This window comes from Hylobates moloch, unplaced genomic scaffold (genome assembly GCF_009828535.3).
Source record: "Hylobates moloch isolate HMO894 unplaced genomic scaffold, HMol_V3 SCAFFOLD_20, whole genome shotgun sequence".
NCBI classification, from domain to species: Eukaryota; Metazoa; Chordata; class Mammalia; order Primates; family Hylobatidae; genus Hylobates; species Hylobates moloch.
The window spans coordinates 30,764,795-30,791,063 of record NW_026652295.1 but is presented as its reverse complement, the minus strand read 5'-3'; the positions used below and the strand labels follow the sequence as shown (position 1 = coordinate 30,791,063).

The 26,269-nt window shown below is 40.1% G+C and overlaps 2 protein-coding genes across 3 annotated transcripts in view; both read left to right on the top strand.

The window, feature by feature from the left end:
- The window catches only part of BTNL2 (butyrophilin like 2), a 69,629-nt gene extending 61,151 nt beyond the window's left edge, over positions 1-8,478 (top strand). The window contains 5 exon segments of the mRNA XM_032141350.2: positions 924-944; positions 6,062-6,101; positions 6,103-6,407; positions 7,423-7,704; positions 8,390-8,478. Of these exon segments, the coding sequence (XP_031997241.1) occupies positions 924-944; positions 6,062-6,101; positions 6,103-6,407; positions 7,423-7,704; positions 8,390-8,478 (737 nt within the window).
- A 6,033-nt stretch (positions 8,479-14,511) lies between these two features.
- TSBP1 (testis expressed basic protein 1) overlaps positions 14,512-26,269 on the top strand; it is an 81,485-nt gene continuing 69,727 nt past the window's right edge. For both annotated transcript variants that reach the window (XM_058432563.1, XM_032141364.2), the window contains exons 1-6: positions 14,512-14,714; positions 16,419-16,505; positions 17,595-17,627; positions 18,459-18,491; positions 20,123-20,152; positions 20,238-20,258. In XM_058432563.1, coding sequence (XP_058288546.1) covers positions 14,702-14,714; positions 16,419-16,505; positions 17,595-17,627; positions 18,459-18,491; positions 20,123-20,152; positions 20,238-20,258 — 217 coding nt within the window. In that variant the 5' untranslated portion in view covers positions 14,512-14,701. The remainder of the gene's footprint in view (positions 14,715-16,418; positions 16,506-17,594; positions 17,628-18,458; positions 18,492-20,122; positions 20,153-20,237; positions 20,259-26,269) is intronic.

Genomic DNA, 26,269 nt, shown 5'->3' with positions numbered 1-26,269 from the left:
GGCCGCCCCGTCTGGGAGGTCTACCACGGAGGCCAGAAGCAATGTGGGGGCTGGACGTGGTGGCTCACGCCTGTGGTCCCGGCACTCTGGGGGGTGAGGCGGGTTGATCACTTCGGGCTAGGAGTTCGAGACCAGTCTGGCCAACTTGGCGAAACATGAAAAATACAACAGACAAACCAACCAACCAACTCAGTGACAACAAAACAGGTCTACCCTGGAGTCATACTCTAATTTTTTCTATTTTCCTCCCTTTCTGATCCTTTATCCCACTTTCTTTTTCTTCCTCTTCCTTCTCCCTCTTCTTTGTCAAATAGAAGATTGAGTTATTATCACTGATCCATATAAAGTCCCTCTCTCATTTATTTTAACTCCCACCCCCCATTTCTATTCCCCGACTTCCCATGTGCAACCTTCCTAATATGTTTGATACACATCTTTTTGTTTGTATGTATTTTTAGAAAATGTTTGTTTTTGTGTGCAAAAAAAATTAATAAAAAAAGTTAATGTTATATTTTAATTTAAAATGAAGCTGATTGTATATTACTTATAATTAGTCTCTCCACTTTGTAATTATAGGTAATACTGTTTATGTCCATATAATTTTGTACTTTCTGTGTATCTATAAAAGGAACATATGTTATTTTCATAGCTGATAGCTAAGTATTTATGCTGTAAATATCAGAAGAAACCAACAGAATCATGGGGAGATAGAAGTGACAGCATTTTTGTTGTGCAGAGAAAAGGAAAAAAAGCGATTTCGTTGGCTACTCTGTGGGAAAGAATCAGTATTTTTCTGCATTTAATTTTTTTATGAATTGAGCTTTCCTATATAATGTATAAATTGCTTTCTTTTAAAAAAAAATAGTTTCTCTCCTTTCCCTTACACCAAATTCCTTAATATGTTATTCTTGTTCTTTTTCCAGAGAAACTGCAGACTGAGCTGGGTAAGTACGAGTTGCTGGCACACACCTGCGGAAGGAGCCTCTGCCCTCCGCAGCAGAGGGAGGGGAGCTACCACGAGACCATGTGACCCAGAGGAGAAACTGAGGCGTGATTTTGCCAGGTCTTATGTTCGTTAAATACCAGAGGAGACCAGCAAAGTAATGGCCTCATTCAAGGAGGTTTCAGCTGTGTTACCTGACACTTTGGGGGCTCATGGAGATTCCAGTGAGCATCAGATGGACACCTATAGGGAGCACGGCATCGTCTCTGCTCTATGTGTTGAGGGGAAAGGGAGCTGCCTCAGAGTGTGTGGGGGATGACGGCAGACAGATGGCCGGGCCTGGAGGCCCTTTGAAAACATTTCAAGTGTGAACAAGGGCAGCATCATTATGACAACCAGGGTTGCACCCACCACCTCCCTGCTCAACTCTGCTATGGGGTCCTGCACCTGCTCCTCACCCCAGTAGACCCCTAAGCTAATCACTATTGGGAGGGAGCTGTTACTTTCAGAGTGCAACCTGGGATCCTGTGACTGTGGCAATTTTTTTTTTTTTTTTTTGAGACGGAGTCTCACTCTGTCGCCCAGGCTGGAGTGCAATGGCGCCATCTTGGCTCACTGCAACCTCTGCCTCCGGGGTTCAAGCGATTCTCCTGCCTCAGCCTCCTGAGTAGCTGGGACTGCAGGCACGTGCCACCACACCCAGCTAATTTGTTTTTTGTTTTGTTTTTTGGTGGGGTTTTTTTTTGTATTTTTAGTAGAGATGGGATTTCACCATGTTCGCCAGGATGGTCTCGATCTCCTGACCTCGGGATCCGCCAGCCTTGGCCTCCCAAAAGGCTGGGATTACAGGCATGAGCCACTGCACCCAGCCTAATTTTTGTTTTTTAAATCTTGGAGTTGGACTGAGGGTATTATTTTGCTGTACCTGAGATAAGTGGTTTAAAACATAACCAGCCAATGTCTGAGCCCCTTTGAATTTCCCCTTTACCTCCTTACTTGCTCCCTCCTTTTTATGGCCTCTTCTCCCAGCCCAAGGCAACCAGCCTGCCTCCCTGCCTAGGTGCATAAAACGTGGATCCCTTATGTCCTCTTTCCATCAATACCTTGCTCTCCATCAAGTCACCTGCTCCAGGAATGTGTGTCCATGTTGTGCTTTAGGTGAGCTTAAGCACACCTTTCAGCCCACAAAAGAGTTTTTGAGGAAAATCAGGATAACAAACACAACCCAATCTCTACCAGAGTCTACTATGGCACCTTCAACCCCATTAGGCCATAAACATAAAGGGAAGGGTCCCTGGAAGGCTCAAAGTAACTCCACAATCTGAAGAGAGACACATACCTGTGTACCTTACCCTTCTGAGATCAGGAAGCCAAGCTAGTGTTTGGGGCAGGTTGACACAAGTCTGTCTCTCAAGGTTTTAGGGGAAGAGTCACTCCTCTGAGTTCTCTGAGACCCACTGGAGACCCAGCACACAAAACACGACCCCATGTCCTGTTGTTCCTAAGTCATGGTGACCTTCCGGGGCCACAATTAACCAAGGTGGAAAGATGGAGCTTCCCTTTGCTTCCTGTCAGGTGGGAGAGGAGGGCTCTGGGCACGGAAGCTCTGCAGTTGCGCTCTGGTGATGGGACACCCAGCTCTCTATGGAAGTCCTAAGACTGAAATCGCTGCTCGTACTCTTACAAATAATGTTTTCCATTTATAAAAAATAATAGTTTTTAAAAATATTAATTGTATGCCAGGCATGATGCTGAATGTGTTATGGGAATTATTTCATTTTTTCTTATAATAATTATAAAGTTTAATTGCTTTATCCTCATTTTACAGCTAAGAAACAATCTTAGAGACATACATGGTTTGCCAAAAATCATGAAGAAATGGTGGTTTACCTTCTAATCTACATCTATCTAACTTAAGAGTGCAAGTCCTTAATTACTTACGTGTGACTTTGTCAGCTCATTCATCTCTATTTTTCTCATCTTTAAAGTGAACAGGTTGACTTTAATCTCTAATGTAGCGTCCAGTTCTAAGAGATTAGATATAACTTCGCATATTTGAGAAATGAGATAGTGCATTAATTGAATATGCTGATTGAAAGAGGATTATGTGGTATGATGATGAGATTATCAGGTTTCAAGGAATAAGTGTATAATTCAGTGTACTTCACACTCCAGAAGGGAATTAATTTTTCAATGGATATTCAGAAGGCATTTCAGAACATACATACAATAACCAAAACAAAACAAAACAATACATTTCAGCACAAAATTGTCTGGAAGGCTGTGTACAAAACCATATAGAAAAAGGAGGTTAACTACTGCATGTTCACACTTATAAGTGGGAGCTGATTGATGAGAACACATGGATGCATGGCAGGGAACAACCCACACTGGACACCTGTTGGGGGATGGGGGGAGGGAGAGCATCAGGAAGAATAGTTAACCAATGCTAGGCTTAACACCTGAGTGATGGGATGACCTGTGCAGTAAGCCACCATGGCACACGTTTACCTATGTAACAAACCTGCACATCCTGCACATGTACCCCGGAACTTAACATTGAAAGAAAAAAAAAGCGGGTTAGGCATAGCAGCTCCCAAGGAGCTCATATTCTAGTAGAACATTAATTACTAACAAACAGGGCTGCATGATTTTTCTAGCACTTTAAACTTTAGTTTTACTTGGATTCTGGACAAAAGGAATTTTGTCTGTATCTGTAATGCATCAAATTAATTGAATCTCCATACTTATGTTTTGCTTCCTTCAGTCTCCATTGAAGTCAATCTTAGCTCTTAATTACCTATGTCAGGCAGGGCAAGCCAGTTTAAGATCTGATATGTGCCACAGGTCACGGACAGGGAATAAAATCCTCATATGGATAAAGGAGATGAGGAAACAGTCTGTTTTATTAAGTAATTTACCATAAGACATGTGGATGGAGAAACAGCCCCAAACTAATCCCTAGTCCATTTTTTCTGATTCTTGTCTTCAGACTTTAATAGATACATAGGAGAGGAAAAGAATATTGTTTTAGGCAAAATTACAGGACAAAGCAAACAAAATGCTGGAAATAACTGGGAGTCAACTATTACCTGGAATGGAAGGTAATAATCTGAAAATTCAAATTGTGTTGACAGTGACTGTCCTCTCTACAAAGGTAGCTGGCGGTTTTTGGCCAATGACATAATGGGATGTTAACGCCTTTGGCCAGTGACTCTGTGCAGAGAACCTACAATTTTATGCTTGTGTTTCTATTATAAATGATCACACCTTATGCAAAACCATTCTTATCATTTAATAGAAAAGGACGACACTTAATTTAGAATAGAGAAAAATTGGCATGGGCAGGGCCTGATGAGAATGGAAAATGTAACATAGCTTGGGCCCAGGAAAGCCCTCAGGGAACATCTTTCCCCACTTGGCACAGTGGGAGAATTAGACCCCTTTTTTACATTCATCATTGTTTCACAATTTGTACTTTGCCGACTTCCCCAATTATTGATCTTAAAATGTTAATCTTAATTTTCAAAATCATTTGAGGACATTCAACTGGTGTGTGTCTGTAACTCCACCCATGTGGAGCATTGGGGAAATAAAATATAGTGGCTGGACCAGACTTACAAGGTACTATAAAGACTACCTAGAGGAAAGCTTCTTCAAATATCATTACCAAAAATCCACATGAGACATGTTTTTAAACCCCTCCCTATTACCACGTCAGAGGGTGGAGATGGCTCCAACGCCTTCAAGTCTCACAGGTCTGTGTGCCTCTGCTCACACTGCAGGGTCTTCCAGGCACTTAATGCAAACTATTTTGTTCAACACTGAAACATTATGATTTTGGTAGTTGTATAGCAAATTTATAGTTTAAGAAACTGAGGCATTAAGAAGTAGTTTAAGACAGATTAAGAAGTAGTTTAAAATCATACAGAATGGAAGTGTTAGAAGAAAAACTTTAGACAGACTAAATTTAGCAGAGTCTAACTGAGCAAAGGCATCCCAAAGGCAAACTAAACAAGGCATCCCTCAGAATCAGAACGGTTTCAGAGAATTCAAAGCAGCAATTTGGTCAGACAGCATTTATGGACAGAACATGGAAATAAGGTACAGAAAACAGAAGTGAGGTCAGCGACAGCGCTATTGATTGCAGCCTGGCGTTTGCCGATTTGAACAGGGTTTCAACAGTTGGCCGCCTGCAACTGACAGAAGTGCAGCAGCTGCTACTCAGCTATTTATTACAAAAGTGTACTCCTACGTTAGGCTTAGCTCCTAAGTTAGGCTTATTCATAAAATAATTTTGCAATTAAAACTCCCAGAATAAAATGAGCAATTTATAAATTTGGCCCCAGGATGCCTCTGTACCTAGGTGCTTATGTAACAAACTGCAACCTAAGTTAGGCTTTCAGTAGTTGATGTACTAAGTTAGATTGCAGTTTGTTATATAAGGAGTCAGGTACAGAGGCATCTGGGGCCAAATTTACAAACTATTCACTTTATTCTGGGTGTTTTTTGTTTGTTTGTTTTTAGACAAAGTCTCGCTTTGTCACCCAGCCTGGAGTGCAATGGCATGATCTCAGCTCACTGCAACCTCTGCCTCCAGGCTTCAAGCAATTCTTCCACCTCAGCCTCCTGAGTAGCTGGAATTACAGGCATCCACCATCACGCCCGACTAATTTTTGTATTTTTGTAGAGATGGGGTTTTACCATGTTGGCCAGGCTGGTCTTGAACTCCTGACCTCTGGTGATCCACCCACTTTGGCCTCCCAAAGTGCTGGGATTATAGATTTGAGCCACCATGCCTGGCCTATTCTGGGAGTTTTAATTGCAAAATTATTTTATTATTGGTCTGTAAACTGAAAAAAATACAGGTAGAAGCAGGTAGGGATTCAATTACTATTTTACTCGGACTGACACACATCATGGAATGATTCCTCCTTAAAGAAGAACAACCTCTATCCTGAGTCCATGAAACCGCCACCTCACCTAAGGATGACCTCAAACCTCACAGCAACCCTGGGATGCTCATGGTTTCTAAACTCCAATGGAGCTGTTCTTAAAGATGACATTATTGGTTCCATTTTGATTCTTTCATTGTGTTTTGTCCACTCTATTTAACAGCTTCTTTAAAAGTGATTGGACCTTCCCAGCCCATCCTTGTCAGTGGGAGAAGATATACAGCTAACCTGCTACCTGTCCCCCAAGGCGAATGCACAGAGCATGGAGGTGAGGTGGGTCCGATCCCACCGTTACCCTGCTGTGCATGTGTATATGGATGGGGACCATGTGGCTGGAGAGCAGATGGCAGAATACAGAGGGAGGACTGTGCTGGTGAGTGACGCCATTGACGAGGGCAGACTGACCCTGCAGATACTCAGTGCCAGACCTTCGGACAACGGGCAGTACCGCTGCCTTTTTGAAAAAGATGATGTCTACCAGGAGGCCAGTTTGGATCTGAAGGTGGTAGGTAAGAATTCTAGATAGATATTTTGCATTCAATACCTGCTCCTACCACTTTAATATGCTAGTTCCTGGACAATTTCTCTGACATTTGAAATTTTCTTAATGCTCATTCATCATCAGATTTATATCAAATCCTCCAGTGTGTGAAACTGTCAAAGTTACTTCAAATCCACAAACTCAAATGGATGAAATGTAATTATTTGGGCATAGAACTTGTATCTTCTCCAGTATCTTCAAAAACTGACCATATCTTTAAGGAAATCTGAGTATCTTACTACATATTTTACAAAGACTCATTGTTTCACAGTGTGTTATTAGAATTCTGGGAAATGCAATAAAATTCTAGAAACTGTAATCATTTGAAGACTAAACTGGATCCACTGTGTAAACCAAAATTATAAATATTGACAGTTTTGGCAGGGACAGGGGAGGAAAGATGAAATCACTCCCTGCAGCATCATTTCCCACTGTCCGTGTGTGTGAGAATTGAAACGTCCAAGGTTAGCAGATGCCATTGAGTACATATAGGCCCAAGTCTTGGATATGCTACATGTTTCTCCCATGGATTTTGATTCTAAATTAATAAACACGTTTAGCCACGGGAGCGTATATTGAGAAGTTTCATCAGCCTCGTATTTTCTGCCATTGGACGTAGATATTTACAATGTTTCAATTTTTGAGAATATCCTCCTGCTCCCTATTTTAATCCTGTCCATGTGACCCATGCCCTGGCCATAGTTATTTTGTTCTCAGGGACAGAATAAATGTTGGATTTGAACATTTACCTTACCTCTTAATCATCCCAGAATGATTTAGGAATACAAAGAATAAAAATAAGCAAACAAACAAAACAAGAAAATGCTCCAGCCAGCCTCATCCCTAAGTGGAGTGCAATCCCCCTTAAGCTTTTCTCCCTTCCCCAAGCCCTCCACATCCCCTTCTTTCCTCCCAGTAAAATTGCTGCCCACTCATCCACTTGAAAGGACTCCAGGTTTTGGTTCCTTTTTCTCTGTCCCCAGGTCTGGGTTCTTCCCCACTGATCACTGTGGAGGGGCAAGAAGATGGAGAAATGCAGCTGATGTGCTCTTCAGATGGGTGGTTCCCACAGCCCCACGTGCAGTGGAGGGACGTGGAAGGAAAGACGATACCATCATCTTCCGAGGCCCTGACTCAAGGCAGCCATGGGCTGTTCCACGTGGAGACATTGCTAAGGGTCACAAACATCTCCGCTGTGGACGTCACTTGTTCCATCAGCATCCCCTTTTTGGACGAGGAGAAAATCGCAACTTTTTCTCTCTCAGGTTGGTGATTCCTTATGTTCCTTCAGGTTTGGAAAATAAACATGAAGACCAACTCAGACTTACTCATCGTATTGCTCTTCTTCCTTTTTGATTTTTATTTGCTGCTCTCTGACGAGGTCTGCTGCTATCCTCTGCAAAGCTGGTTTTCAGGACACCCAGGGATTCTACTCCCCTGAGTTTCTCTCTGACACCCTCAACTAGTGCCCTGCAATCATATTTATCATTGGATATACACTAAATTCTCGTAATTGACCCTGTCTTCACTCTCTCTAAATTCCCTTCTTCTGATGTGAAAACAATTAAATTACAGAACTTTGTGTTTTCCCCCTCATGGGGGATTTTCTTCTGGATTAGAAACTGATTTTCATTAATACTATCTTCATGGTTGCGGCTTGAGTAATTTTATCCTTTCCTCCTCAAGTCATTCCAGTGATTGTGTGATATAGTTGGAAGAGAGAAGGGAAAACAACTTGTCTGTGCATGTGTACATTTCTGAGACGAGCAAACACGAAATACTTGCATTCTCTCCTCTGCATCTCCAGAGCAGGGAGGAGCAGGCCAACTGCCTCCCGGGAGGCCCAATTCTCTCCCTTCTCTCCAGCCTAGAAGCTGCTCAGATGAAAAGCACAATCTTAATATTGTCCCAGTTTCACAGTTTCACAGGATTCTTGGGTTTCCATTTTAGAGTCCAGGATGACGTTTCTGGGGAAGACACTGCTTGTTTGGGGATTGCTTCTTGCTGTGGCTGTAGGCCTGCTCAGGAAGAGGAGCTGAAAGAGGTAAGTCAGGGAAACAGAAACAGCGGAGCACACTGCAGTGGGAACCGTACTGCGTACTTCCCCGAGCCTCCCTTTCCACAAGTCACCTATGGGAGGCAGTCAGTGAATATCCAGTAACTAAGGAAATGTGAGAAACAGGAAAGCCCAGGGCTTATCATGCAATCCAGGCTCAGTGATGCATGAGGTCAGTGTTTCCACTTGTAATAGAAGCAAAATGATTATTAAATAGGGAATCCTTTCCCCATTTCTTGTTTTTGTCAGGTTTGTCAAAGATCAAATAGTTGTAGATATGCGGCATCATTTCTGAGGGCTCTGTTCTGTTCCATTGATCTATATCTCTGTTGTGGTACCAGTACCATGCTGTTTTGGTTACTGTAGCCTTGTAGTATAGTTTGAAGTCAGGTAGCGTGATGCCTCCAGCTTTGTTCTTTTGGCTTAGGATTGACTTGGCAATGCGGGCTCTTTTTTGGTTCCATATGAACTTTAAAGTAGTTTTTTCCAATTCTGTGAAGAAAGTCATTGGTAGCTTGATGGGGATGGCATTGAATCTATAAATTACCTTGGGCAGTATGGCCATTTTCACGATATTGATTCTTCCAACCCATGAGCATGGAATGTTCTTCCATTTGTTTGTATCCTCTTTGATTTCATTGAGCAGTGGTTTGTAGTTCTCCTTGAAGAGGTCCTTCACATCCCTTGTAAGTTGGATTCCCAGGTATTTTATTCTCTTTGAAGCAATTGTGAATGGGAGTTCACTCATGATTTGGCTCTCTGTTTGTCTGTGATTGGTGTACAAGAATGCTTGTGATTTTTGTACATTGATTTTGTATCCTGAGACTTTGCTGAAGTTGCTAATCAGCTTAGCCATATGTAGAAAGCTGAAACTGGATCCCTTCCTTACACCTTATACAAAAATTAATTCAAGATGGATTAAAGACTTAAATGTTAGACCTAAAACCATTAAAATCCTACAAGAAAACCTAGGCAATACCATTCAGGCCATAGGCGTGGGCAAGGACTTCATGTCTAAAACACCAAAAGCAATGGCAACAAAAGCCAAAATTGACAAATGGGATCTCATTAAACTAAAGAGCTTCTGCACAGCAAAAGAAACTACCATCAGAGTGAACAGGCAACCTATAGAATGGGAGAAAATTTTTGCAACCTACTCATCTGACAAAGGGCTAATATCCAGAATCTACAATGAACTCAAACAAATTTACAAGAAAAAAACAAACAACCCCATCAAAAAGTGGGCAAAGGACATGAACAGACACTTCTCAAAAGAAGACATTTATGCAGCCAGAAAACACATGAAGAAATGCTCATCATCACTGGCCATCAGAGAAATGCAAATCAAAACCACAGTGAGATACCATCTCACACCAGTTAGAATGGCCATCATTAAAAAGTCAGGAAACAACAGGTGCTGGAGAGGATGTGGAGAAATAGGAACACTTTTACACTGTTGGTGGGACTGTAAACTAGTTCAACCATTGTGGAAGTCAGTGTGGCGATTCCTCAGGGATCTAGAACTAGAAATACCATTTGACCCAGCAATCCCATTACTGGGTATATACCCAAGGGGTTATAAATCATGCTGCTATAAAGACACATGCACACGTATGTTTATTGTGGCACTATTCACAATAGCAAAGAGTTGGAACCAACCCAAATGTCCAACAACGATAGACTGGATTAAGAAAATGTGGCACATATACACCATGGAATACTATGCAGCCATAAAAAATGATGAGTTCATGTCCTTTGTAGGGTCATGGATGAAACTGGAAAACATCATTCTCAGTAAACTATCGCAAGGACAAAAAAGCAAACACCGCATGTTCTCACTCATAGGTGGGAATTGAACAATGAGAACTCATGGACACAGGAAGGGGAACATCACATTCCGGGGACTGTTGTGGGGTTGGAGGAGGGGGGAGGGACAGCATTAGGAGATATACCTAATGCTAAATGACGAGTTAATGGGTGCAGGAAATCAACATGGCACATGGATACATATGTAAGAAACCTGCACATTGTGCACATGTACCCTAAAACCTAAAGTATAATAACAAAAAAAAAAGATTTTCAAGATTATATTTTAGTGATCAGATTTTTCTCCCTCTTATGCAGCTGTATTTTCTCTCACTTTTTTAAACTGTATTTTTTTTTTTTTAATTTTCTCAGTTCCACCTATGTGGACAATTAATTGTCACCATCTTAAATAAACTGATCAGGCCAGGTGTGGTGGCTCATGCTTGTAATTCCAGCACTTTGGGAGGCCAAGGCGAGTGGATCAATTGAGGCCAGAAGTTTGAGACCAGCCTGGCCAACAAAGTGAAACTCCATCTATACTAAAGATACAAAAATAGGCTGGGCATGGTGGCACACACCTGTAATCCCAGCTACTCCTGAGACTGAGGCAAGAGAATCGCTTGAACCCGGGAGGCAGAGGTTGCAGTCAGCTGAGATCACGCCACTGCACTCCAGCCTGGGTGACAGAGTGACACTCTGTCTCAGAAAAAAAAAAAAAAAGAAAAAGAAAAAAAGAAACTGACCAAATACTTGGTTATTCCTTTCATTTCTTCCTGTAGGCTAAATTGTATTTCCCATGGGGTTTTCTAAGGGTCCCTGATTATCAGATGTCAGACTGTGATTGATAGGCCGGATATCAGAGAACCTGGAACAGGATAGTTCTCTGAAAAGATCAGTCTCCAGCAGATTTTCCTGAGTAGAATTAAAACACCTTGAGTTGGTACTTCGATGATCATGGGAGCCCCCTTCAGGCAGTTAGAGAAAGGAGAAATGATCAGGACTCAGAATATCATTCTGGTTTCCAGAATCCCAGATTGTTATTTTCCTGATATGTTGGAGATGTTCTTGTGGGTACAGAAAAAATGTCCAGAGAACCTACATTAGGGAACCAAAGAATGAAGCGGGGTGCAGAGTCCCAGAGAAGGAAGTTTTGGGGAAGGTGTAGATAGGGCACTTGCCAACCATGTTATATAAGAGGAGAGGTATTCAGAGGCATGGTCAGGAGGATTCTGACTTGTTCAGGGGCCACCTTCGAGGGGATGGGGCTTGGAAGAGAGGGGATGGCCCAGAACTCATTTCGGGGATGGCCCAGAACTCATTTCTTTTGCAATCCATTGCCTAAAACTCACTGTCAGGTGACACAGAGATGACTCTTTCCTTGCAACATGTACTTGGCAACCTCCGGGACCCATCGTGCCCCGTCCCCAGTCTCCACCTCTCAGTACCAGCTCCCTGACAGGAGTTCCCCCTGGCCCATAGAGCAGATATCAGATCTCTGTGGGATATCTGGCTGCCTGAATGTCCATGGATCACACTCTTGTTTTGTTCAGAAGAAATCAGTTTCAGGTGAGCTGTGTTTCAAGCCAATGTCACATTCACTGTAAAGAAAGAGAATCCATTCTGATAATTAATCAATATAATTTCATTCTATTAACAGCCAAATGGGAAGACAAGTGTTTCACGGACATAAGAAATTTAAAGTGGAAGCACTTTCTAGAGCACACAAAACAGCCTCCCTAACACATGAGAAGTCACCAGCAACACAGAAATCACCAACAAGTAGGTCACCACATTTTTAAAGATCATAGGAAATTGTTCATGCCAACAAATCTCAGTGAACCTCAGCTCTCAGCCTTGAAAACAAGGATGGCTGTACCACTCACTTTTTTCTTCTTCCTTAACTAGATCACTGGGGAATGGGCAGCAGGTAATCAAATCATTATCTTTTAATCATTTTGCTTCTTTTTTTTTATTATACTTTAGGTTTTAGGGTACATGTGCACAATGTGCAGGTTTGTTACATATGTATCCATGTGCCATGTTGATTTCCTGCACCCATTAGCTCGTCATTTAGCATTAGGTATATCTCCTAATGCTGTCCCCGCCCCCCCCACCCCCCACCCCACAACAGTACCCGGAATGTGATGTTCCCCTTCCTGTGTCCATGAGTTCTCATTGTTCAATTCCCACCTATGAGTGAGAACATGCGGTGTTTGCTTTTTTGTCCTTGCGATAGTTTACTGAGAATGATGTTTTCCAGTTTCATCCATGTCCCTACAAAGGACACGAACTCATCATTTTTTATGGCTGCATAGTATTCCATGGTGTATATGTGCCACATTTTCTTAATCCAGTCGATTGTTGTTGGACATTTGGGTTGGTTCCAAGTCTTTGCTATTGTGAATAGTGCCGCAATAAACATACGTGTGCATGTGTCTTTATAGCAGCATGATTTATACTCCTTTGGGTACATACCCAGTAATGGGATGGCTGGGTCAAATGGTATTTCTAGTTCTAGATCCCTGAGGAATCGCCACACTGACTTCCACAATGGTTGAACAGAACAGAGCCCTCAGAAATGATGCCTCATATCTACAACTATTTGATCTTTGACAAACCTGACAAAAACAAGAAATGGGGAAAGGATTCCCTATTTAATAAACGGTGCTGGGAAAACTGGCTAGCCATATGTAGAAAGCTGAAACTGGATCCCTTCCTTACACCTTATACAAAAATTAATTCAAGATGGATTAAAGACTTAAATGACTTCTTAACTTAGAAATCACCACCACAGGATGCATAGAAGACTGAAACAAAATGTGGCTTTGTGAATACAGCGTGGGCTTTGGAGTTAGAAACTCTGCCATTTGTTGGCTGGGTAACTTCTAGTGTCTCTCTCCATCTCAAAGAATTTCATTGTACAGTTTATTAGGGATTAAACAAGTTTGTGCTTATAAGGTACCCACTATAGAACTTTGTAGTCAATAGACACTCAATAACGGGTGTTTATTACTCTCCTTGTTCTCCACAGTGGCTTATGAGATCCCATTTACTGGCTCACTCTTCCTAGCACCACAGACCTCTGGACTGGATTTCTTCTTGCTATCTAACTCCAACAACTTGACTTCCTTTGTTCACCTTCATTTGTTTCAAGGCTCTTCTTTTTTTAACTTTTAGTTTTAAGGGTACACGTATGTAATTGTTTGTTATATGGGTAAATTGTGTGTTGTGGGGGTTTAGTGTACAGATTCTTTAGTCACCTGGGTAATAAGCATAATACCCAAGAGATATGTTGTCTCCCTCCTCCTAGCCTCCACCCTTAAGTAGGCACCAGTGTCTGTTGTTCCCCTCTTAGTGTCCATGTGTTCTTGTTGTTTAGCTCCCACTTATAAGTGAGAACATATGGTATTTGGTTTTCTGTTCCTGCTTTAGTTTGCTTAGAATAGTGGTCTCCAGCTCCATCCATGTTTCTGCAAAGGACATCATCTCATTATTTTTTATGGTTGTGTAGTATTCTATGGTGTATATTTACCACTTTTTCTTTATCCAGTCTGCCTCTTTTTAAATATAGTCATTTTTCTCATTTTTAATTGTCAAATATTTATAAAATGCTTATTCTGTGGAAGGTTCTCTGCCTCAAGAGTTACAAACATTAGGCCGGGCACGGTGGCTCACGCCTGTAATCCCAGCACTTTGGGAGGCCAAGGCGGGTGGATCACCTGAGGTCGGGAGTTTGACACCAGCCTGACCAACATGGAGAAACCCCATCTCTACTAAAAATACAAAATCAGCTGGGTGTGGTGGCGCATGCCTGTAATCCCACCTATTTGGGAGGCTGAGGCAGGAGAATCGCTTAAACCCCGGAGGTGGAGGTTGCAGTGAGCCGAAATGGCACCACTGCTCTCCAGCCTGGGCAACAAGAGTGAAACTCCGTCTTCAAAAAAAAATAAAAAAATAAAAAAAGAGTTACAAAGATTAATGATATACAATCTGTGGCCTTAAAAATCTCTGAAAAACTAGAAATAATTCTAAAGCCCAGATAGAGTGAGTTCCCTTCCAGTATCCTATACAAGTTCAAGGTCCTCCAAAGTATTATTAAATCTTCCTAGCCTTTTGATCCTCCTCTGCCTTTTCTCCTGCCTCGCTAATGTTCTAAGTCTCTGTTATGACACAGATTCTAGAACCTTCACAGGCCAAACTCTCATCATTTGCTTAGGTCTGATCAATCTGCTCCACACAATTTCTCAGTGATCCTCTGCATCTCTGCCTACAAGGGCCTCCCTGACACCCAAGTTCATATTGCTCAGAAACAGTGAACTTGAGTTTTTCGTTTTATCTTGATCTCTCTCTGACAAAGAAATCCAGATGATGCGAGACCTGCTGAAGACAATACGTGGAAAATGACAGTCTTGGGTATGGACTAACTCCCTCTTTGAGGCTTCCTCGACTCTAATAGTTCAGGAGTCTCCTCTTAGGGACTTAGGGACTTTAACACAACTGCTTTATCTTCCTTGCCTGCTTCCTTTTCAAAATCAATATTTTTTCTTTCACTCTTATTGATTCCTCTGGAAGCCTGGGGGAAACAACCCACAGTTAACTAAGCTCTAGGCTGATAGTGCTGGTTTCTCCTTTGGTTTCTAGAGTTTAAACTGAACAAAGAAAATAACCATCCTCCGTAGCACTAGGAAAATTCCTTAGCCCATTATCTCACTTCCTGTAGTATGGTCACTCTATAATCTGCCTCAACTCAGAAATAATGATTTCCTCTCATTTTCCCTATTAATAGGGTGGACCATCTTCTAACTGCCCTATAGACAGGGCATTTCAGACACTAAAGGAAGAAGGGAATATACAGTAGTACTGAGTACACCATCTAGTTATCCCTTCCTCCCCGATGAGTTATTTAACACTAGAAAAAAAAATTCACATAATAGAGGGCATATTGACTACTTGCTGTTCATTTTAGAGGTACATTAGAAGAAAATCTCCAAAAGTTGATTTGGCAGGAGAATTTTCTCACAGGACCAAACACCTAGAAGACTCAGTAGACAAATGCCTAATCTGCCCTGGTTGGAGGTGTGTTATTACATCTTGAGATGGATTCACCTATTGTTTGCTTGAAGTAGTTTTAATCTGGGTGTAATCTACTTTCCTAGTCTTTCAGAGTTCAATGTTCTCCAGAGTTTTTACTTTCACGGGCAGATTTATGGTTGTTTTTTTCTTCTTTCCTTTCTCTCTCTCTCTCTCTCTTTTCCTTTTTTTCTCCCCCGATCCTTCGTAGCCACTGCCCTTTATAACCATATGATATTATCTGAGATTTTTCTCTCCTATGACTGCAAGACTCTATCTTACATCAATTGAACGCAGATCAATGACACATAAACAAACACAAGTTAAGCAATCTCAGCATGTTTTATCCTACCAACCACAATAACAAACCTCGCAAATATCCATCTTATCATGAGCAGGTTGGCGAGTGATGACTGAAAGGTTTTTCTGTGATAAGAAATTTCTGTCCTTTGCTGTGGCTTTCATTAATAAAACCACCTGCAGTCAGCATCCTTCAGTCAGGGTGCTGAAAGTTTTTGATCACTCACTCATAAAAATGTTTTGAGTATAGATTTCCTATACAAGTATATTTTTAAATGTTATGAATTTATAGCTATATATATATATATATATATATATACAGAAAATCTTGCAACTTTAAAGGTATGAGCTAAAATTACACAGAAAATAGAAGTTCTAATATTTTCCCCATACCCCAGTGGATAGCTTTGTAGACCACTGATTCCCTTTAACATTCTTCCCGCCTGGGGAATAAAGGGTTCAATTAAGGAGGAAATCTGTCAGATTGTGCCAGCTCTAAACCAAGGGTACACAGCATCTGAGCTTCTTAATACATGGCCAAAGAACCAATGTAAGAGCTAAAAATGGGCAGGGGTGGGAATGTGAGGACAGTAATATGAGGCAAATAAAAGAATAAAGAAGTTGAAGTAGCAGAAAGGGGAAAGAAAAAAAAAGTCTATCTGGTGGATAGTAAGAGGTGATCAGAAGTTGTTTCTGGTAATTTCCTGGTCTAAATAAGCATGTTTACAGGTGAGTTTTTGTTTTCAGAAATAACTTTGGCTGTCATCCTGACACTATTGGGACTTGCCATCCTGGCTATTTTGTTAACAAGATGGGCACGACGTAAGCAAAGTGGTGAGTAACAATAAGTCAAAATGAAGATTTCCTGTGAAAACCATGGAGGGAGGGATGCCAAGATTCAGTCCAAGTTCATCTCTACTTATCAAACAGCTAGCTACTTTGCCAATATTCTGGGAATCTGTTTCAATACTTGAGTCAAAGAATCTCTGAACTATTAGTGATTCTCTCTGCACTTTTAACTCCCAAAGTTTACATTAGCAATAATGTCAAACAAAAAATCACAGATAGGCCTGGAGCATTGGCTCACACCTGTAATCCCAGCACTTTGGGAGGCCGAGGCGGGCGGATCACAAGGTCAGGAGTTCAAGATCAGCCTGACCAACATGGTGAAACCCCGTCTCTACTAAAAATACAAAAATTAGCTGGGTATGGTGGCAGGTGACTGTAATCCCAGCCGCTTGGGAGACTGAGGCAGAAGAATTGTTTGAACCCAGGAGGCGGAGGTTGAAGTGAGCTGAGATCACGCCATTGCACTCCAGCCTGGGTGACAGGGCAAGACTCCGTCTCAAAAAAAAAAAAAAAATCACAGAGTTTAGCAAAAGTAATAAGAACACTTTAAAAGAAAATTACCTGAGCTCCAAGGGAAATTACCCGAGTTTAAAAAAAAAAAAATAGAAGTGAGAAGGCAGTATGTTGCTAAATACCAGTGTCTAGTATTATATAAAAAGAATTGGAGACTTTTAGTGACTTAATTTGGGGAGATGATAAGAAGAGACAAATACAGAGTAGTACTTGTCGATGAAACAAAGATGGAGCTCATAAAAGCTAAGACCTATTTCTATGCTATAAGGTCTGCCTTTCCTGAATTTTTCTGTTTCTCTCCCACAACTTTCTAATCAGCTATATTCCTTCCCTGTTTCCCACCCTCAATGCCTGTGAGCCCTCAAAGCATAAGTAGTGTGAAAAGATAGGTAAAACAGGGCTGATGGGAGATGTGGAAAATGGGTGAGAACAACAATGCATTATATCAGGAGGACCACCTTGGTAAACAAGAAGCACAGCTTAGAGTGAGAAGAGTTTGATCAGAGGAAGAACACTTCTCCTAAGTAACTAATAAAAACATTTTGCCTAATTCTTCCACAGAAATGTATATCTCCAGATACGATTCAGAACAAAGTAAGTACTTATACTCATGAGAAAAATATAGTATTTATAGAATTTTCACAAGTCAGGAATGAAATCTGTCTTGTTTACAGTTGTGTTTCCAGAACCTTGCATAGTGCACCATTGCATGAACTGAACTGCTTCTAAGTGAGTGGGAGAAATCTACCAGAGATTTCTGAGCAGTACTGAATGCCAAACTGGAGTTGGGGAGAATTAATTAATACTGGGTAGGCCCGCATAATTCTGAGGCTCTCTTCAGATGCTTCCTGTGGTCTGAGAGCAGCAACAGAGATACTAACCCATGGAAATAGCAAACTCCTCAGGCACTGGAACAGATGGTTCAGTAAAAAGCCTAAATCCATTTGTGAAGATGGCCTTAGTGAAGTGGCCGGACAGAAAAATATAATGTATCCTAGAATAACGAGAGTGAACACAGAGTAATTATGATTGAGAAGAGTACCAACTTCAGGATGTGAAGAAGTGAAGAAGACTTTCCATGGAAAGGTCTGGAGACATGCCAAAGTTGCTAAGAAAGATAGCACAGGATTGGTATAAGGCAAAAACTAGGAGACTATTTGCTGAAGTATCAAGAGGTAAAAGAAACTCTGAAACTCCTTCTGACTATCATTTAGCCTGGCTAATATTATAAAATTGGTGATTGACACAGTCACTTATCATCATCAGCTCTTGCAGCTTATGCACAATTCCTAGTTCCTGCGAAGTAAATTAATTCACATCATTATTCACCATTAGGAGTTCATGTTTACATTAGTTCTCAGAGTCTTAAATAAAGCCTCATTAATAATCAAGAAGCAAAATCATGTGCTCTCCCTTTGTTTCTAGGTGCTCGACTTCTGGACTATGAGGATGGTAGAGGTAAATAGATTAGGAACTACTAGACAGTTAATGAAGGAATATACTCTTTAGAGTGTGAATCAACTCATCTCCCTTTGAGCATGATTTGTTGAGTCAGCATATCTTTCGTTTTTATAATATCCAAATGCTTATCACTCCTCTCTCTCTAAGAAAAATTGTGCATTTTTCTCAGAAAAGGTAAATAATTCTCCTTCTTAAGACCATCAAAAGAATTCATTTCCATCTTCTGTTTACTTCCAAGATATTAGAAAGGTTAAGGAACCTCTCTGAAACAATTTCCTGGATGTTTAAAATGTGGATAAAATGAATATGAAATGGAATAGTATATGTGAAAATACACTTTGAAAGCCACACAGTATAAGAGGTAAACAAAGCTTATCCCCATTTAAGATGAAATTTATGCTCAAAAGATTGAGACTTACTCGAGTTCACCTAGCTGAGGAGGGAGCTGGAGATCAAATTCAGGTTTTGAAATGTGATAGTTATGGGAAGACGGCAATGCGCTGTCTACTTTTTTGAAGGGACACACCAGTACCACTAATTTCAATGTACCATGGCTATCCCTAACCCTCACGCCCCAACACTCAATGTTCTCTTTCAATATCCACTCACTAGGGCTGCCTATAAATGTTCCCTCGGCTCTCTCTCTCTTTCTCTCTCTCTTTCCTTCCCTCTTTCTCTCTTTCTGACTAGTCCTATCTCCAGAACTCAACAAGAACCACTGGAGAGCTACCTCTCATTCTTGCTGGAAGCCACTAAAGTTGTCCATACCAGGCCCACCAGCTACACCAGAGCTATAAGGTTATGAGATTGTGGATGTGGAAATAATTACACACACACACACACACACACACACACACACACACACACACACAAGCTACAAGCATATAGATCCCTGAGAGTTGAGGAAAGAAAAGAGAAAGTAACTCAGTCACTTCGGTTGCTGTCCATGCCCTACACTTGGACTCTTGGTCCAACCTCCGCCTTCTTACCTCTATGATTCATCTATCATGAACAACAAGAGTGAGGAGCACAATGCCATGGCATTCCCTCTTTATTTTCTGAAAAAAGAACCTAAAGAAAATGGGAATATCTGGGAAACTAGCAAATCTCTTAGCAGTTGGATTGAGACTAATGAAAAACTTATTATTATTATTATTATTATTTGAGACAGAGTCTCGCACTGTCGCCCAGGCTGGAGTGCAGTGGCGCAATCTCGGCTCACTGCAAGCTCCGCCTACTGGGTTCACGCCATTCTCCTGTCTCAGCCTCCCGAGCAGCCGTGACCACAGGCACCTGCCACCACGCCTGGCCAATTTTTTTTTTTTGTATTTTTAGTAGAGATGGGGTTTCACCATGTTAGCCAGGATGGTCTCGATCTCCTGACCTCATGATCCGCCCGCCTTGGCCTCCCAAAATGCTGGGATCACAGGCATGAGCCACCACGCCCAGCCCGATAAACTTATTTTTTAATGAACTGTTAGTAAAGTTAGTATGTTTTTTTCTTTCCTAAAAGATTTTTCTTCTCAGAGATCTAAAAGAGGAAGAGGTAAACATTTTTATCTAACAAAAAATAATACAGACTTACTTGTTGAAGTAAAATCTCATTATGTTTTTATCTTCTCTTTTAGGATCCCGACATGCATATTCAACAGAAAGTGGTAAATTATTGTATTGCTAAGAAATTAATATAGGAGTCTGTTTATGAGAAATTAAGAATCTTATAATTTTTCTTCAATTCTCTAGACACTTCCTATGATAACCTAGGTAAGTATATGTAGAGATTTTTGTAAAATTAAAGGAAAATCAGTGCTTCTTCCCACCACAACATAAAAGGCTATAAAAACTGACCAAAATTTTAAAAAGAAGAAGAAGAAATCAAAGTAGTTACAGAATATTCTGAGAAATGTTCACCATCACGCTATGAGGCACCATTTTCCCCAAAGCTATGCAATTCCTCTCCTATCCAACTCCTAATTATTTAACAAAAGTAATATGAGAGAAAGGCATCAGCAAAATAGTAGAATAGGAGCTTTCTTCCCACACAGAAGCATCAATTTAGACAACTATCCACAGATGAGACAATACCCTTGTGGTAGTCCAGGAGTCCAGCAGAGAAGTTCCAGCACACTGTCAGGTTATAAAATCCTAGAACAGATGTATTAAAGAGGGTAAGAAGAACAGTTTCACTTTACCCACATCACTCCTCCCCCAAGGTGGCACAACTCAATGCTGAGACAGACCCACTTGGCCTACAATTTCTCCCACAGAAAAAACGTGCAGAACTTAATGAGTGCCCACATCCCCCAGCCATTCAGGATGCTGTCCAATAAGCCTACTTATTTCTCACTCCACCCAGAACATTGAGATGATCAGCATAGTTGAATGGTTAGGAGAGGCTGGGAGCAGGGAAAAGAGACTGCAGAACCCACTCATCAGAAAGCCTCATCAAGAAGCCTGCCATTCAAGATGCGTGACCTATGCCCCTTGCACTACTGACCCACAGGCACGCCTTTCACACATTTCACTCCCATCTAGGCTGAGTCCCCAAATGAGCCACCATGGACAACAAAAGGAAACATCTCACAGTCAGTTTGACTTCGTGGGATTGGAAAAAAGGACACAAACTTGAGAACTCCAGAGCACCACCCTAGGGAAAACAAAGGGAAGGCTCTCAGAACGTGGACTGGCTTTGCAGGATTGAGAGAAGGCACAGTCTTAGAAATCCCATCTAGCCTGGATGTGGTGGTTCATGCCTGAAATCCCAGCACTTTGGGAGGCCGAGGCAGGAGGACTTCTTGAGCCTAGGAGTTCAAGACTGGCCTGGGCAACATAGTGAGACCCTGGCTCTAAAAAACAAACAAAAAAATCTGTTGGATGTGGTGGTGCACACCTGCAGTCCCAGCTACTCAGGAGGCTGAGGTGGGAGGATTGCTTGAGCCCAGGAGTTTGATGCTGCAGTGAGCCACGATCATGCCACTGCCCCACTCTGGGTAACAGAGTGAGATTTTGTCTCAAAAAAAGGGAAAAAATCTCATCTGTGAAGTAGGCACAAACAAATACTGAACAGGGTGACTGTTTCTTCAAATGTGAAAAAGCAAGACAAGACTTCAAGGACACAAAAATCAAGGAAACATGACACCACTAAAAGAACACAATAATATTTCAGTAACTAACCCCCAAAAATGAAGGTTTGCCTAAAAATCAATCCACCAGTTGCCTGACAAAAAATCCAAAACAATTGTTATAAGAAAGCTCAGTGAGCTACAAGACAACACAAACAATATAATGACATCAGGAAAACAACACAAGAACAAAAGTAGAAGTTAAACAAAGAGAAAAAAACAAAACAAAACAGAGCCAAACAAATTTTGGAGCTGAAGGGTGCAATGACTAAACTAAAGAAAAAAGGGAATAGAGAGCTTCCAAGATGATGGATCAAGTACAAGAAAGAATAAGAGAAGTCAAAGACCAATCATTTAAAATTATATGGTCAGAGTACAAAAAAATACACAAAGAAAAGAAATGAAGAAATATGCACAAGGTTTATGGGACACCATCAAAGGAGCTAAATTTTTGCATTATTGGAGTCTCAGAGGAAAAGAGAAATAAAATAGAATAAATGCTTATTTAAGGCATAATTGCTAAAAACTTTCCAAATCTGTGAAGAGATATAGACATCTCGATATATGAAACTCAAAACTCTCTAATCGTATTTAACCCAAAGAAGACTTCTCCAAGACATTATGTCAAATTGTCAATAATCAAAGTTAAGCAGAGAATCTTGAAAGAAGCATATCACATTTAAAGGTACATCAAAAGGATATTAGCACTTCTATGCAGACATTTTCTAGGCCAGTACATAGTGGGATGATATATTCAATTTGCTGAAAGAAAAAAACTGCCAACCAATAACTCTTTACCCGTAAAGCTGTTTTTCAGATCTGAGAAAGAGATAGTCTTTATCAGACAAACAAAAGCTGAGGGAGTTTATCACCAATAGATCTGCCTTACAAGAAATGCTAGAGAATGTTCTTCAAGCTGAAATGAAAGGCCAATAATTAGTAAAATGAAAACATATCCAAGTATAAAATTCGCTGGTAAGGTAAATATACAGTCAATTCAGGATATTCTAATACTGTAATGATGGTGTATAAATAACTTTTAATGCTAATATAAAAGTTAAAAGACAAAATATTAAAAATATATAATTTGTTAATGGATATACAATTTTTTTAAATGTAAATTTTGACACAGAATGTAAAAAGTAGGGAGAATAATATGTAGAGTTTTTGTATGTAATCTATTTTAATAATCTAAGTTATTATTAGTTTAAATAGACTGTTGAAACCATGTTTTATGTAAGCTTATGGTAACCACAAACCAAAAACCTATGCTAGATACATAAAACAGAAAGATATTAAAGCATACCACTACAGAAAATCAGCAAATCACAAAGAAAGACAGGAAGAAAGGAAGAAAGAATATACAAAACAGCCAGAAAACAACCAAGAAAATAGCTATATTAAGTCCTTAACTATCAATAATTACTTGAACGTAAATGGATTAAATTTTCTAATTAAAAGACATAGAGTAGCTAAATGTATTTAAAAACAAGTTGCAACTATCTATGCTGCCTATAGCAGACACACTCCAGCTCTAAGGATACATGTAGAATGAAAGTAAAGGGATGAAAAAAAGATGCTCCATGCAAATGGAAAACAAAAGAGGGTAGGGGTGGCTATACTTATATTAGGCAAAATAGACTTTTAGTCAAGAATTGTAACAAGAGACAAAGAAGGTCATTATATAATTATAAAGGGGCCAATTCATCAAGAGGATATAAAAATTATAAGTATGTATGCACATGTCAGAGCACCTAAATATATAAAGCAAATATTTACATAACTGAAGGGAGAAATAGACAGCAATATAATAATAGTAGTGGACTTCAGTAACCCATTATTGACAATGAATAGATCATCCACACAGAAAATTAACAAGGGAGAAAATAAAGTTACCAAGAATACCCAATAGGGAAAGGATAAATGTTATTGGGAAAACTGGATATTCATATGCAAAAAAAAAAGAAATTGGCCCTTATCATATACCATACACAAAGATCAATTCGAAATGGATTAAAGACTTTAATGTAACACTTGCCACTATAAAACTCCTATAATAAAACGGTGAAAAGCTCCATGACATTGGTCTTTGCAAGTTGTTTTATATGACACCAAAAACACAGTAACAAAAGCAAAAATAGGTGGTATCTCATCAAACAAAGTTGTTTCTGGACAACAAAGGAAACAATCAACAAAATGAAAGCCAACTCACAGAATGGGAGAAAATATTTGCAAACCATATATCTGATAAGTGGTTAATATTTGTCTTAATCTGTTTCTGTTGCTTATAACAGAATATCTGAAACCGGGTAATTTATAAAGAAATGTATTATTATTTCTTACAGTTATGGAGGATGGAAAGTCCAAGGCTGAGGGGGCGCATGTGGGCGCAAGAGAGCCTTCTTGCTAGTGGGGACTCTCTACAGATTCCTGAAGTGGTACAGGGCATAACATGGCAAGGAGGCTAACATGCTGTGCTTAGGTCGTTCCTCTTCTTATGAAGCCACCAGTTCCACTTGCATGACAACTCATTAATCCATTAGTGGATTAATCCATTTATGTGGGTAGAACCCTCATGATATAATCACCTCTTTAAGGCCTCACTTCTCAATGCTGTCACATTGAGGATTAAGTTTCAACATGAGTTTTGGAGGGGACATTCAAACCATAGCAATATCCAAAATATATAAGGAACTCATATAACTCAAAAGCAAGATACAACTCAAAATACAGCTGAAACACATAAGTTGATTTTAAAATGGACTAAGGTTCACCTCTGTTTATGAACCTTAGTCCATGAACAGACAATTCTTAAAAGAAGACATTTATGCAGCCATCAGACATATGAAAAAATGCTCATCATCACTGGCCATCAGAGAAATGCAAATCAAAACCACAATGAGATACCATCTCACACCAGTTAGAATGGCGATCATTAAAAAGTCAGGAAACAGGTGCTGGAGAGGATGTGGAGAAATACGAATGCTTTTACACTGTTGGTGGGACTGTAAACTAGTTCAACCATTGTGGAAGACAGTGTGGTGATTCCTCAAGGATCTAGAACTAGAAATACCATTTGACCCAGCGATCCCATTACTGGGTATATACCCAAAGGATTATAAATCATGCTACTATAAAGACACATGCACACGTATATTTATTGCAGCACTATTCACAACAGCAAAGACTTGGAACCAACTCTAAAGTCCATCAATGATAGACTGGATTAAGAAAATGTGGCACATATACACCATGGAATACTATGCAGCCATAAAAAAGGATGAGTTCATGTCCTTTGTAGGGACATGGATGAAGCTGGAAACCATCATTCTGAGCAAACTATTGCAAGAACAGAAAACCAAACACTGCATGTTCTCACTCATAGGTGGGAATTGAACAATGAGAACACTTGGACACAGGGTGGGGAACATCACACACTGGGGCCTGTTGCGGAAGCAGAGAGGGATAGCATTAGGAGAAATACCTAATGTAAACGACGAGTTAATGGGTGCAGCACACCAACATGGCACATGTATATATATGTAACAAACATGGACGTTGTGCACATGTACCCTAGAACTTAAAGTATAATAAAAAAGAGAGAGAAAAATAAAATAAAACAAAATAAATAAAATAAAATAAAATGGACTAAGGACCCAACTAGACATTTTCTCAGAGAAGACATACAGCCAACTAATAAATAAAGGTGCACAACATCACTAATCATCAAGGAAATGCACCTCACACCAGATAGGATGCATTCAAAAAGTCAACGGATAACAAGTGTTGGCAAGGGTATGGAGAAAAAGGAACGCTTGTACACTGTTGTTAGGAATGTAAAGTAATACAGCCATTATGGAAAACAGTATTGTGGTTCCTCCAGTAAATTAAAAATAGAACTACCATATGATTCAGGAATGCTACTTCTGGGCATATATTCAAAGGAAATAAAAATCATTATATTGAAGAGATATTTGCACTCCCATATTCATTGCAGCATTATTTACAATACCCGGGATACAGGAATAAACTAGGTGTCCATCAGTGGATGAATGGATAAAGAAAATGTGATACACAGACACACACACACACACACACACACAAAGAAATATTATACAGCCTTAGGAAAAGAAAGAAATCTTGCCATTTGTGACAACATGGATGAATCTGGAAGACCTTAGGCTAAGTATAATTAGCCAGGCATAGAAAGACAAATACTACATGATCTCATGTATATATGGAAACTTAAAAAGTTGAACTCAGAGAGCAGAAAGGTGATTACCAGAGGTTGGGGGGTGGAAGAAATGGGCAGAAGTTGGCCAAAGGGTACAAACTTGCAGTTTTATAACAAATACATTATGGAGACCCAATGTACAGCATGGTGACTATAATGTGTTATATACTTGAAATTTACTAAGAGAGTAGGTCTTACATATTCTCACCACAAAATGAAAAATAGAAGTAAGTATTTGAAGTGGTAGATATGTTAATTAGCTTGATTGTGGCAATCATTTCACAATGTATACATATATTAGAATCACACATTGTAATACCTTAAATATATATAATTTTTATAATTATACCTCAATAAAGCTAAAGAAAAGAAAAAAAAATCTGAGTAGTCAAGAGAAATTCAACATCCCAGATCTCACA